General features: G+C 54.7%; 1 protein-coding gene across 1 annotated transcript in view; it reads left to right on the top strand.

Annotated features, from left to right (window-relative positions):
* Positions 1-1,567: 1,567 nt before the first annotated feature.
* Positions 1,568-13,955, top strand: part of NEURL1B (neuralized E3 ubiquitin protein ligase 1B) — a 38,106-nt gene continuing 25,718 nt past the window's right edge. The window contains exon 1 of the mRNA XM_034655657.1: positions 1,568-1,749. Within this exon, the coding sequence (XP_034511548.1) occupies positions 1,719-1,749 (31 nt within the window). The 5' untranslated portion in view covers positions 1,568-1,718. The remainder of the gene's footprint in view (positions 1,750-13,955) is intronic.

The raw sequence follows: 13,955 nt of genomic DNA, 5'->3' as shown, positions 1-13,955 counted from the left end.
GCTAATCTTGAAGAATGAGAACCCTTTGGGTTGGGTCAGGAATCCTAGGCAGAAGACACTGGAGAAACAGAGCTGGGAGTTCTGTCCTAGATACCCCTCTTTCATTCACATAGCTCCAGGCCAGTTCTGCCCCTTACCAGCTGGGAGATCTTGGGCACCTCTTTTCCGTTCCCTGACCCTCAATTTCCCTATCTGTGAAGTGGGGGGTAATAACACGCATTTCATAAAGGATACAAGAACATGGAAAGTAGAGTTGGAAAAAAAACTGGTTTAGAATTGGATCTTCCCGGATAAGTCATTGCGCCTTCTGAGCCTCAGCATTCCAGTCTGCAAAATGGAGCCCAGTGAGGGCAGGAACTAGCAGACTTCACTTCCCGTTGAGTTTGGTCTGGGTTCTTGTACAGGAGAGCTGCTCAGAATACCTGTGGGGTGAATGAATAAATGGATGAATCCAGGATGAATAAATGGAATACATCCAGGAATACGCCCCCAGCTCTTCCCATGGCTGATTCCTTGCTGTTTCTTCAGATGGAGCTGGCACACCCCCAGGTTCTCCCTGAGCCCCCCAGACAAAGTTACTATTTCACAGTTATCTTATTTTCTTGTTGGCTTTGATCATTATATTGAGGGATCTAAATTGCTTGTTATTTTGGGGCGCCTGGGTGGCTCAGTTCGTTGAGCTTCTAGAATTTGCCTCAGGTCATGATCTCTGGGTGCTGAGATGGAGCCCCCACTCGGGCTCCTGCTGGGCGGGGAGTCGGCTTGAGATTCTCTCCCTCTCCCCCTCCCCCTGCTCGCCCTCTCCCGGTTCACTCTCTCCCCTGCTCTCTCTTTCTGTCAAAATAATAAATCTTAAAAAAGAAACAAAACCAGAAACTCTAAAAATAAATAAATAAATAAATAAATAAATAAATAAATAAATAAATAAATAAATAAAATTAAAACCAAAAAAATAAAGTGCTTGTTATTGCTGTTTTCACCACTTGCATGCCTTGTCTGTAGCTTCGGAGTACAGCACAGTGCCTGGCATGCGCTTAATAAATATTCCAATATGTTCCCTCCTCCCAACCTTTGGAGACCGCCTGGGTTTCTATTTGTAGGTCCGCGATCGCACCCCCACACCACTGTCACCCCGACTGGATTGTCCTCAAGCCCTTTACACTGCCGTAGGGGACCTTCTGCCTGCGTGTACATCCCCCCACCCCGCCCCGCCCGCACCCGGCTAAGTGCAGCGCCAAGGTGAGGGCTTGGCCCCGGGTGGCCCAGCGCCTGGAAGAGGGCCCGGCACACACCAGGCCTTATCGAAGTGCTGGGAGAAATGAATGAAAGGCCTGGCACCCCGAAGGCACCCAACTGCCGGCGCGTCTTCCTGCCCCGGGCGCGGGAGCGACGAGAGCGGGAGGCTCGGCGGTTCTGCTCCCGCCGCCCGGTCCAAACTTTCAAAAGATNGGCGCCCCCCCCCCCGCCTCTCCTTGCACGGTTGGAGGCGGCGGGAGGCGGAGGCGGAGCCGGCGGGCTCAGGCCGGTTGGCTCCGCCTCCTCCTCCTCCCGCTGCCACCGCCTCCCTCCAGGCGCCCGCCCCAGCTGCCGCCCGGCGGCTCTCCCGTGCAGCCGCGATGCCCCGGAGCCCGGCCCTGGCCCGGGTCCCCGGCCCACCGCGTTATTAGCCTCCGTGCACCCCGAGCGCGCCGCCGCCAACGCCGCGCCCAGACCCAGCGATGGGCAACACCGTGCACAGGACCCTGCCAGGTACGCCGGGGAGCCCTGCCCGGGAGGCGGGCGCAGGGGTTCTCCTCTCCCCAGGGGACCCGCTGGGTGACTTCCGGAGAGCCACCCCACCCCTTTGGAGCCCTCGGCGCGCAGCGGGCTGGAGTCATCGGTGCCTCCTGGACCCCGGCTCCGCGCGCGCCCCTTGGCTGGGCTTTGCGCTCCGGGAGGACGGGTACCGCGTCCTGGTTACCTTGGGGACCCCAGTCCTCCTTCTCCCTGCTTGGCCAGATGCGCGAAGGGGCCGCTGGGGCGATGCCGCTCTCCCCCTCGCCTTTGTTTCAGCCCGAGGGCGCTGAGGAGGGAGCCCGGGGCGCCCTGGGGGGTGACTGGAGTCAGGCTCCCCAGGGCTTCCGACGGCCAGAACCACCCGTTGTGCCGAGACTGCAGCTGCTGAAAGTGGGGGGCGCTTGCAGGGGTACCCCAATTTCCAGCCGCCAGCGCCCCCGCGGCACATGCTGCCTTGGTTTGGCCATGTTCCCACGCGCACCCCGGCTGCGCCCCCCTCTGGTGTCCGCTCAATTGGGGGCTCTCTAGTCCCTCGGAGTCACCGCTGCAGAGCGCATCGCCCCCTAGTTAACATCACCCTAGAATTTCCGGGGCCAGAGTAAGGGGATGGGGGTGAGGTGGGAAGGTGGGAATGAGGGGGCAGAGGAGGACTTACTAGAGAGTACCTGGTGATTTTGGTAACCGTTCACTGATCACTGTGCTGCGGGCTCTGTGTCGGGCACTTTGCATACCCCAGGGCTAGGGCGGCATGCAAAAGCAGGTCTTCCTTGTAAAGATGTTTATCCCAATTTTACAAATAAAGAAATTGAGGCTCAGAGGAGGAGAAATGACTCACCCAAGGTCATACTGCTAATAGAGGGTGAGTCTGGGTTGGGCCCCCTGTCTGCCTGCCCAGCCGTTCCCCCACATCCCAAGTCTTTAGAAAAAGTCTTTATTTTGGCTTAAGGCTGGGCATTGGTAACATCTTTTAGGCAGAAAGTGAGAGATGTGTGTATTTTTAAAGTACAAAGGCCCAGCTCAGCGGGGAAGTGAGTCCTCTGCGGTGCACATCTGGTGTGAGGTTTTAGGAGAGAGACAGATCACTGGTCTGTGCTCTAACACTCCCATATAGCCCCCACTTGTAGGCTTTATAACAAAAAAAAATCATTGTTTTTTCCTCTGGAGGGGATTAAAATGGATGATGCTGTGCCCGGGGTTCCCAAGCGTGGCCTGTGGAAGAGGAGCCAGCTCCTGCTTGATAAGCTTGTGGGCAGCTTTAGGGCCACTGCATTGAAAACCCCCATATTCTCAGACAGGTGACCCCAGCAGAGGGTCATCAGGTAGTCAGAGGCAGAGGTGGGATTTGAACCCAGGTCCATTTACCAGCCAGTGGCCTCCACCTCCTATGAGCAGGGATATTGGCTAGATGGGGATGGAAGGACCCACCCACCTGGTCTAGAAGTGTCTAGGGCTGTTGGCAAATATGGCAGCAGATACTCTCCCAGCTGCAGACACCTGGTGGCAGCCTGGACCCCTTTGTAGGATTTCTTAATTAAAAATATTTATGGTGTTCTAATAAAAAAAAAAAAGCCATCCTGCCACCTGTGGGTCAGCCTTAGGGTGGTGAAGGGACAGACACAGCCAGGCAGGCTAAAAATAGCTGGAGATTTATATATGCTCCATCCCACGGGGCTCTGGCTCTGTGGACTGGGCCACCTGGGCTAGGAGCCAGGGGTTAAGGTTGTTACCCACTGCAGTAGCTAAGTGTGAAAAATTAAAACTCTCCACTGGGGCTGAAGCGTGCCCTGAGTTTGAGGAAGGGGACAGAGCTGGAATTCCTGAGACACATCAGGTTGCTGTGCTGAGAATAGGAAGGGCCTTTTATTGTTTTCCAACCAGTGTGTAATTAGTTTCTCACACACGCTATGCCGTTTTTTACAACTCTGTGACTAGTACATCATTCTCCCCACACTCAAAATATCCTTCCTTGTCTAGTCCGTTTCTTAAAATTCAGCTTGTCACCTCCTCCAGGAAGCCTTCCTTGACCACCCGCACCAATCCCACCTTTCGCTATGCTACCTAGACACCTTCTTAAGGCTCTGTTTGTTCATCTGACCACATTGCATTGTCGTCATCACTCTCCACAACTTGCCTCGGGGCCGCCTGAGGACAGAAACTGTGTCTTGATGATCTTGTATCTCAGGTTGCCCAACCCAGAGCCTAGTGGCTGGCAGGGGCTCCAAAACCAGGGGTAGAGCTCACATGTTGCCTGCATCTTAGGCTGAGAGAGCACTTGGCTCAGTCTTGCCCTGTAGAAATCCTTGTGCTTTCGTTCTCAGGAAAAGGACACATGCGTGGGGTTCCTTCTATGGGACTTGAAATAGAGAGCTGGCATTTGCTGAGCACCTGGATTCCATGCCAGGCTTCCTGCATATGTGGCTTCATTTACATGCCAAGCATGCTTCTCCTTAAGGCTCCTGCACTTGCTGATCCTTCTGCCTGGAACATTCTTCCCCCAGACCTCCACATGGTTTCCCCCTTGCTTCCTTTAGCTCCCTGCTCAAATGCGGGTGCTGCCATCACCCCTGCCCACTGGCATGCCCCACTTGCTCTCCCCCACTTGGTGTTTTTTCTTAGCATGATCACACATACACCATGGTATGTGTAGTTAGCTGTTTAATCACCTGTCCCTCCGGGGAGGACTTTTGTCTTTTTTATTCACGGCTGTATTTTCAGCACCTGGAGCAGTGGCTAGTACACAGATGTTCAGTAAATATTTGTTGAATGAATGAATGAATGAATGAATGAATGAATGAATGAATGAATGAATTGAATGCTCGCAACAGCCCTGCAAAGGTAAGGAGCATCATCTCCATTTACAGATAAGGAAACCAAGGCTCAGAGAGAGAAAATGACTCATCCCAGCTCATATGGCTCATCCAGTTGGTAGAACCAGGATTGGAATCCAGGTTGATTGAGCTCCAAAGTTCTCCATTCTTCCTCCAATAGGCAGTATCCTCCCAGTCCATGGTTCAGATAATATGTGTTGGGTGCCCCAAGTAAATATGTCATGGTATCGTGTGCAACGATGACATGTCAAAGAAAGGGAGGGTCTTTTATGATTGAATTGGGAAGCCCCTTGGAAGTCTGCACAAAGGGCATCAGCAACTTCCGACGAATGCCCTATAAATAGAAGTGTCCAGGAGCCAGCGTGGAAACTCACCTTTGCCAAGCTCCTACTGTGTGCGTGACCCATTCTCTTTCTAGTTGCAGTTCAATTCTGCAAAGTACGGTGCCATTCTTCTCCATTTTATGGAGGACAGTGAGGCACAGAGAGGTTAAAACACTTGACTCAATTCACACAGGTAGGCAGTGGCAAAAATGGGTTTAGAAGACCCTGGTCTGTCTTATTCCTAATACCACACAGTCCGTTTCTCTGGACTACCTTTCCCTTAATCTGGGGTTTGTAAGGAAAAAAATAAAAGTGTAAACAAGCAGAACTGGGGGAGGATGGAATTCCAGGGCAGTGGGGCTCTTGCCCCTTCTTCTCTCACCAGGGCATTGCAACCCTTCCCTCAGCGCGCCTCTGGGGCTCACCCACAGTTCTGGTTGGAGAAGAGACTGAATTCAAACTGGCAGTTGGGTTTAATCATTAAGTTGGTCCATGCTTGACCAAGTCAATGGCCCTTTTTAGTTTTAGTTCAATAGTCAGGCATCCTGGAACTTTGAGTGAGGGCAGTATGCTGACCTTGGTCTGTGCCAAGTTCTGAGTCAGGGGCTTTACCTACATTATTTATTTTAAATCCTTGTAACCATCATTTAGAGGGGCTATATTTAGCCCCGTTTTCCAGGCAGGCAACATCTGTGCCCAGGCTCGAGTGACTCCGGGGTCTGTCCTGCCTTGCATTTTCCTGAGTGTGTACCTTCATTCATTTAACTGACATCTTTGGGGCACCTGTCATGTGCCAGACCCTGAGGGTTCAGCTGTGAATGGGACGGAAGCCGCTGGAAGCCCCCGTGGAGCTGGCCTCTAGTGGAAGAGGGATGAGATGCACGGATAGAATAGGACACACAGCTGGTTATATGACTGGAGGGAACAAGGTGCTGCTGCCCTGTGCCTCAGGGAGTGAGGGGTGGGGGCCCAGGGCCCCAAACAAGGCCTGGCCGCCAGACCAACTGGTCTGTCTACTGTGGGTCATGCGTGACCAGCTTTTTAAAAAATCTTTAATGACATAGAATAGAATTAAAAAATTATCGAGTGTGTTGAGGTAGTAAGGAGACCTTTTGCTACGTAGACTTTGTTTCAGTTGTGCGTGCACGTGTGTGTGTTGGGCTCTGTGGGCCCCAGCAATGAAGAGTTGTAGTGAGACCACTCACTGGTCCACAGCAGCGGGAGGTCTGCTGTTTGGGTCTAGAATACAGATCCTGGAGTCCAGTTGCCAGGCTTCAAATCTCTGCTGAGCCATTGCTCAGTAGAGTGACTCTGGGCAAGGTACTTCCCTCTGTGTGCCTCAGTTTCCTCACGGTGAAGTGGGGACCACAGGGGGAGCTCCCTGGTGGTTGGGGTGGCAAGAATGAAATGGAATAGGGCAGGTGATCTTAGCACAATGCCTGGGCCTTTCACAGTCATGGTTATTGTTGCCACTGTGGAAAGAGAGGACTTGAGTCTGCCCCTGGGGTCCCTGGATGGGGACGAACGACAGGTGCCCTTCACTTCCTGCCTTGAAAGCCCGGTCCCAGGTGATCGTGAGCCTTGAATCCAGGGCTGGATTGGGAGGCATCCCTTTCATGTGTACTGATAGCCACAATTCCCAAGGCTTCTCCAGCTTTGTCTGGGACACCAGATTTCTGATGAGAAGACTCTTCTTGGCAGGTTGCATTTTGCCATTTCCATTTCTTCACCAGACCTTCAGGCTGGGCTCTGTGCTGAGCCAGGGGTCACAGCCTGGGTTTAGGGACTCAAGGTCTAGTGGGAAAGACCAACAAGGACAGGGCGGTTACCGGAAGTGGGGCAGGAGGGTGCTGGTAGCCATGAGAGCCCAGAGCAGGATGCAGGAAGGCTTCCTGGAGGAGGTGCTGTCTTGTGAGACCAGAAAGCAGATAAATTAGTCAAGAGAAGGAAATGAGAAAAGCTGTTCAAGACAGAAGGGCTACATGTGCAGAGGCCTGAGCGGAGGGAGAGCAGGGCATATGTGGGGAGCTGTGGCATTCTGGGGCTCCCAGTGCAAGCGGGGGTGGTCCATGGGGTTAGAGTGGTGGGCAGAAGCCATGGCAGAGGAGGGGATGGTTTCTTGCAGGCCAGCCCACAGTCAGGAGGCTTAGATTTCTTAGCCGCCGCGCTCCCTGCCGGGATGATATGCGGAAGTTGCCAGCAGGGGCCTAGCATTTTCACTGGGCTCTGCCTAAGAACTGTTTAATCTTCCCTACGGACAAGAAGAGTCAGCTCTGCCCTCTTTTGGACCAAAGGGCTTTCTGTACTTCTCGGTGCTCTATGAGGGCTTAAAATAGAAGCCCAGAAGCCAGGTGTGCGCTTCAAGCAGGGAGGGAGAAGGAAGGAGGCCTGGGTGCGGGCCTGTCGGTAGTGAGCGCTCACCTGGGCTGCCGCAGAGGGCAGAGCGCTCAGAGCTTTCGCATGCTCGCCGCATACCAGGCCCTGTATCTAGCTTGTCCTCTTTAACTGTCAGGATCAGCCTTCCAGAAGTAGTCTCCCATTCCGCAGATAAGGAAACTGAGCTCCGAGGGGAAAGGAGACGTGCCCTGAGCCAGGCAGCCAGGAAGTGGCAGAGTGGAATCTGACCCCCGGCCCGCCCAGCTCCAAAGCTCCTTCTCCTCCATCGCCAAGGGGCATGGGGGCTGCTGCCCCTTGTCCCCCTCCTGAGCCCCACCCCTCTCAGCATGTCCTGCCTGCACTTGCATCTTCCCACCTTCTCTGTCCTGGGAAGATGAGGTACTTCCATCCACAGCAGCCAGAACGAAGCGGCCCCTGGACCCCTCCGGACCTCACCCCAGGCCTGTAGACTCTATAACCCAAAAGGCAGAGGTGGCCTCCGGGAATCCTGCCCTGGAGAAGGGCGAACTTGAACTCTGTACCCCTTCCTGCTGCCTCTCTAGGGCTCAGGCTCCTGATGTTGCTGCCCGGTAAACACTGGCCTGCGGTTGGCCCCCGCTACCTGCCATTTGCAGGTGTCATGGTGCACCCACACCCTCTACCCTGCGCCCACCTGCTCACAGGCCTTGCCTGCCCAGAGCGCCAGGCAGCACCCACCCATGCATCCTGTCTCCCTGCTGTGCCGTCATTCTCGGCAGGGCTGCTAACAGCACAGGCTGCGGCCCTTCCTGCCTGGGTCTTGGTCCTGCCCCTTAGGAGCCCGACAAGCAACTTGACCTCTCAATGCTCCCATTCTCTCTTCTGCAGAAAGAGGATAATGATGTTACTTCGCAGGCATGCAGAGCGTCTGACAGATAGTAAGTGCTCACCCGGGGTGCCTGTTACGATTACGTATTCACTGGGGAAGCAAGTCCCTGCTCCGCGCTGAGCCCTGTGCTCCAGAGGGAGACAGACACAGAACGGCCACCAACTTGTATCACGCCACCACTAACTTGTATCACGCCGCCGGTCTGTGCCAGACACTATTCTGAGTTGGTCCCTACACTTGACCCTCAGGACAAGCCTCAGGAGATACAGCTACTGTTTTTACTCCCTTATGACTGTTGAGAGAACAGAGAGAGGCACAGAGAGGGAAAGTAAGGGAAAGTAACTTGCCCAAGGGCACACAGCTCGGGTAGTCCAACATGATTGCTGCTAGAAGGTGAGGATGTTGGTCTGGCAAGGATGATTGCCAAGTCAGGGTGGGAGGTCAGGTGGAAACTGTCTCACACGTGCACTGGAAGCCTTCGTGGTGTTAAGCAGAAATCTGCAAGCATCCTGGAAGATTCGGTTTTGGTGGCTCACATACTCCTTAGGTGTTTGACTCACGTCCTGCCCTAAGGCGGGGCAGGGTGGGGACGGTCTCCAGGTGGTCTGTGGGCTCACTGAGGGGACCCCAGCTGATGTTCCCTGAAGTCTGATGTGTAGCCCTGCAACTTCCTTTCAAAGCAGGACAGGGGATAGCTGATGTCCTGGGGGTTTTCTAGACAGCAAAGTGAGGGCCAGGTCATCCCCCAGGGGAGCGGAGAATCCCTAGTAATATGGCCTGAGAGCTCTCTGCAGATCCCTGAGGTCAGAGAGCAGACCTGATGGGGAAGGGCACCGTGGACCAAACACAGACATGACCAGTGCAGGGACGTCAAGTGGAGGCAGATTGCAGCTCAGTCAAAGGAAGAACTTTCTAACGATGGAAGCAGTCTGCAGGTGGAACGAGGGCAATGAGGAGGAAGTGCCCTTTGCTGAAGTGGCACTGGTGTTTAGCCCAGCTGGGGCTTGACATGGACATCGAAGCAGCAACTGAGTGAGCGTCAGATGGATCCGGGATGAATTGTTCATTAAGGTGCCTTTTGACCCTGGGGTCTTACGGGGGGTGCTCTCCGGCGTTCATCTGCTGAACACCCACAGGCCCCTTGAAAATCTTTCATTGTAACATTATAACATCCTCCTGCCAGTTTGCAGGTTCCAACCAAAGGTCTTCGGCCCATTTGACAGCTCAGGCACTGAGGCACAGAAAGATGCAAGCACCTGCCCTCACCGGGGTCCAGGACAGTCGCCCTTGGACATCAGTCCCAGCTCACACTTGCCCCTTTTTCTCTCTTCATTCTTATTACTGAGACTCCCTGGCCTCTTGCCTCACCTCCAGGCAGCAGGGAGAAAGTGTTTTATGAGTAAGCCATTTGGGGAAATGGGTGGGGTGGGGGTGTCTGGGGCAGTATTGGCACAGCTATTCACAAGTGTGTTCTGTTTATATCCTCAACATGACACATTGTTTATACTACAATTCTATCCCTTGGCACGTGTTTTCTTTTCTTTTTCCCCTACAGATGATGGATTTAAGAGATGGGTGGGCACACGCATACCCTGTGTCTCGCAAGCCGGGTCTGCTTGGTAACTTTCCACTCCACAGAAGAGCTTCCCCTTCCCTCAAGGTTCAGGGAAATTGAAGGTCAGGAGATGGGGCAGCGGAATTTCCCTGACTCTGAGGATGGCCCAGACCCTCATCCCTGCAGACAAGTCCCCCAGGGGCTCTGTTCCTAGGACCAGAGTGCTCGGAACCTAGATCCTATTTGGCAGATGGAGACACTGGGGACCAGAGCGTTGTACCAGTTCACATAGCAATTACAGATGAGGTCCTTGGTCGTGGAAAGAGCGCTGGTTTGGGAGGCAGTCTTGAGTTCAAATAGTTCTACTGTACCTAAACTGGGTCCCCCCGGGCAAGTCATGTCCCTCTCTGAGCCTCCACTTCCTCATCTTTAAAATGGGGATAACGATGGGACCTCCTTTACAGGGAGGCAGTGAGGTATAAATAGGGAACTCCATGAGAAATCTGAGCCCAACACAAGACGAGGACTCCGTAAGTCCCCTTGAAGACGAGGAATCCGTGTTGCTGAAATGGATAGCCTGGGGTGGGGGGTGGGGAGGACCGATACTCCTGTTCCTCTCAGGTCCCTGGGGGAGATCACTAAAATACCCGCTGGTTGGCTAGAGAAGCCATTCTGAAGAACGGTCAAGAGCATGGATTTTGGATTCACATCGGAGTCCAGTCCTGACCCAGCGGTTTACCGGAACCGTGCAGGCTTCCCGCAGCATCCTCAAACATCACTCATTTGGAGGATGGGCAGCGTGATGGAGGAGCTGAAGGGAAACAAGAAAGCTGGGTCTTCAGAGAAGGAAGCAGAGTGGGAGAGGCACCCTTGAGAGTCACTTCTTTGCAGGCCTCAGAGCCAACCATGGCAGGGAAGGAAACAGTTGAGGACCTACTGTGTGCCGGTCACCATGCTCTGATCCTTCCGTGCAGGGATGACTTCCACACTTCGCCTGAAGCGGCCAGAGCCTCTTCACCCTAGCCTTGTGAACCAGGCTGGTCTGGGTTCCAGTGTAACTCCACCACTTCCTGGCTGTGTGGCCTCTGGCCGCTCCCCCAACCTCTCAAGAGCCTCCCTGCCTCACTGGCGGTGGGTCAGCGGAGGGCCAGTTGTAGTCTCTGCATCGCCCCCTGGAGGCTTGGTCTCTCGGACCGAGCCCCACTCCCCATTCCTTTACCAGGCCTTTGGGACATGAGGCCCCGGGGCCTCCATCCCTGCCCCATTGTAATCCGTCACCCGCTTTCCTTTTTTAGATGCTGCTTATTGTTCATCTCAAGTTCTGCCAAACGGTGGCTTTGAGCAGCGCAAAACAAGCTGATTGATGACACCCACCCCCTCCACCTCTCCCCGAGACTGAGCCAGGGCGTCCCTCCACCTCTGCCCCAGAAGCTGGCTTAAGCTACTTGGACATAGTCTAGGTTTTTTCTGGCAGGTCAGGAGGCGAGCAAGAGACCCCGGGGGGGCACTGAGGCATAAAACAGGAGAGGTGCAGGACCAGATTTGAAAGCAGACGCTGCCCTCACAAGTTGGGTGGCCTCTGTAGGGGTGTGCAGAGAGGGGCCTCGGTTTCGTCATCTGGAAGCCACCTGGCGGCAGGTGGTGAGAGGCGAATGGGCCGCATGGCAGGCACATGGCGCGCATGTGGTGTGCCACAGAGGCAGGCTCCCTGCCCCTCGCAGCCAGCAAACGTTGCCCAGCAGTGGGGCTTGCGAAGAACATTGCCTCGGCTCCAGGAGCCAGAACAGTGTAGTTCAAGGAGAGCTCCCTCCTCCAGCGTTGCTTTGACCCCGAGAAGCAGGACCAGTGGATCAACTGTTCCAAAAAGTCAGGATGGAGCCCTGCAGGTTAGTGAGCAGTCAGGCTGCTGGGCCCCACCCAGGCCAGGGGAGAGGCTGCCCTGAAGGCGAAGAGAAGGAGAAAGCTGGCAGACTCGGCCAGCTTATCACCAGGCAGCTGCTAGGGGCTGCCTGGAGGACAAGCAGGTGCCGAGGGGCAGGACTGACCAGCAGTTGGAAGCCACATTCAAAACCTGAACTGGTTTTCTTCCTGCCACTATGCTGGGTCATTTTGATAGGCTGAGAAAAGAGAGAGGGACAGTTTCTATGGGAAGAAACTGGGCTTGACTCTCATTCTTTGGAGAGGCGGATCCTCAGGGGCTCCTCCCTGCTCCAAACACTTCCGTGTCCCCAGAGCCTTCTTGAGGAACTTAACCCCCTCTGCATGGCCTTTAAGACCCTTCATCATGCAGCCCCGGACTCCGGCTCCAGCTTCCCCTCTCCCTTCTGCCCTACACTCCTTCTAGTTCCTTAAGTGCATTCCACTCATTCTCACCTCCAGGCCTTTGTCTGTACTATTCCCTCTGCATTAAACACGCTTCTCCCTCCCTGTCATCCTTCAGCTACTTCTGCCTCAGTCCTGTAGAGCGGCTGCTCTGAGAAGTGTCCCCATGGCCCCGGCCCTCCCCACCACCCACCCTGCGCAGTGCTGGTGTTGGTGTCCATCCCCCTTCCGGTCTCAGCTTACAGGGCGGGGACTGTGTGTGGCTTGTCACCAGCCAGTGCAGGCCCTGACATGGAGTGCATGCTCCCTAAATGTCAGATGAAGGAGGAAGTGAGGTACTTGAGAAAGAACGAGGGCACATTTCCCCCCACCCTGCCCCACTAGGGCAGCGGGCCCTAACCATGGCAGTTGGCACCTGGGAATTTCCTGGGGCTTGGAGTTTCCTGGGCAGTTTATCAGGAACAGACCTCAGCGAAGGGGCCCAGCGGAGGGTCAGAATGGGCTAGGAAATCTTGACTCCGCTGAGCACACTTCAAGGGGGCGTTGGGATGACCTCACCCCCTGGGAACTTGGCGCATCTGAGCCCACTTGAGCAAAGAGGGCTGCCACTTAGGCGTGGAAGGAGTGGGCTTTGCTCCCAACAAGCAGTGTCGCGTGACCTCCGGCCTCCCTCCCCAGCCTCCTCATAGCTGTTGACAGGAGTGTGGGGCCTTCTCGACTGCACTGGGGTGACCGGGTTTTGTTTGCAAAGAAAAGGGGAGGGGAGGAGCTGGGTGGCAGTTTCCAATGTGGGCTGGCCCCTTTCCATCTTGGGTGCTGGCCTACGAGGCCTCTGAAACAGAGAACAAAGTCCCATTACGCTGGCGTCTGTCTCCTGGGTGCCTGTCACTGCCCCATTTGGCAGAGGGGAGGGGAGGTTGGTTATTTTTTTTCTAGCCCACTTTCAAACCCACCAATGGCAAAGGTACTTCCTGTTGCCAGAGAAGACCGATATCCTTGTCCTGCTTTGTGTGGAGGGAAGCCTTGCCAATACCAGCCTTGCGTTTTCCTCTCTAAAGGACATGCTCTCTCTCTCTCTCTCTCTCTCTCACACACACACACACACACACACACACACACACACACTCCATGTTGCTTCCTACTGCCAACAGCATTGATTTGAATTGTGGACCCGGGCAAATGTCACTTGAACCAGCAACTTCTCACCGGAAGTGTACTGAGGTTAGAGGTCACGTGAGTCCAGGAAGCCCCTGAAATTGTATGCCAAATTGTATGCACAAAGTGTGGGTATTTTTCGGGGGAGAGACGCCTATACAGCTTTCATCACCCTTAACAAGGGCCACGACCCCTGCTCCCAGGGGTTACAGGGAGCTGCCTTGGAGAAGAGGTGGGGTATGGGAGGAAGGGCCCAGGCCTGGCCCTCTGCTGCCACTGCCCAGCTTTGCGGCCTTGGTTTCCCCCTCTGGAAAACCAAAGGTGGTAAAACCTACCCTGCAGGGTGGTTCCAAAGACTAAATCGAATAAACAGAGGCACGCACTGGACCGTAACAGGGGCTCAGTAAAAGGCTGTGTGAAAGGAGGGTACAGAATAGGCCGTTCTCCCGGCTGGCGATTCCCTTTCCCTGTGGAGCGGAATGTGCTGAAAATTTCAGCCAGAATGCCATCTGCCGAATGCCAGCACGCTGGAAGCTGTCATCTCGGCGGCCGGCGAAGCTGGAGTGTTACTTCCTGCCATCCTCTTGGCCGTAAATGCCATTTGCTCAGGCTCTTTTTAGATCAATGGAGAGGCTGGGCTGGGGCAATGAGTGAGGCACATATGGGGCACTGCTGGGATGGCTTAAAAATGGGCTTCTGTCCTCAGACACTAAGGGAGGGCGACCCCAGTGTTTTCAAGAGGCCTTTCCTGG

Source organism: Ailuropoda melanoleuca, chromosome 3 (assembly GCF_002007445.2).
Source record: "Ailuropoda melanoleuca isolate Jingjing chromosome 3, ASM200744v2, whole genome shotgun sequence".
NCBI lineage: Eukaryota > Metazoa > Chordata > Mammalia > Carnivora > Ursidae > Ailuropoda > Ailuropoda melanoleuca.
This window is presented reverse-complemented; position numbering and strand designations above follow the sequence as displayed.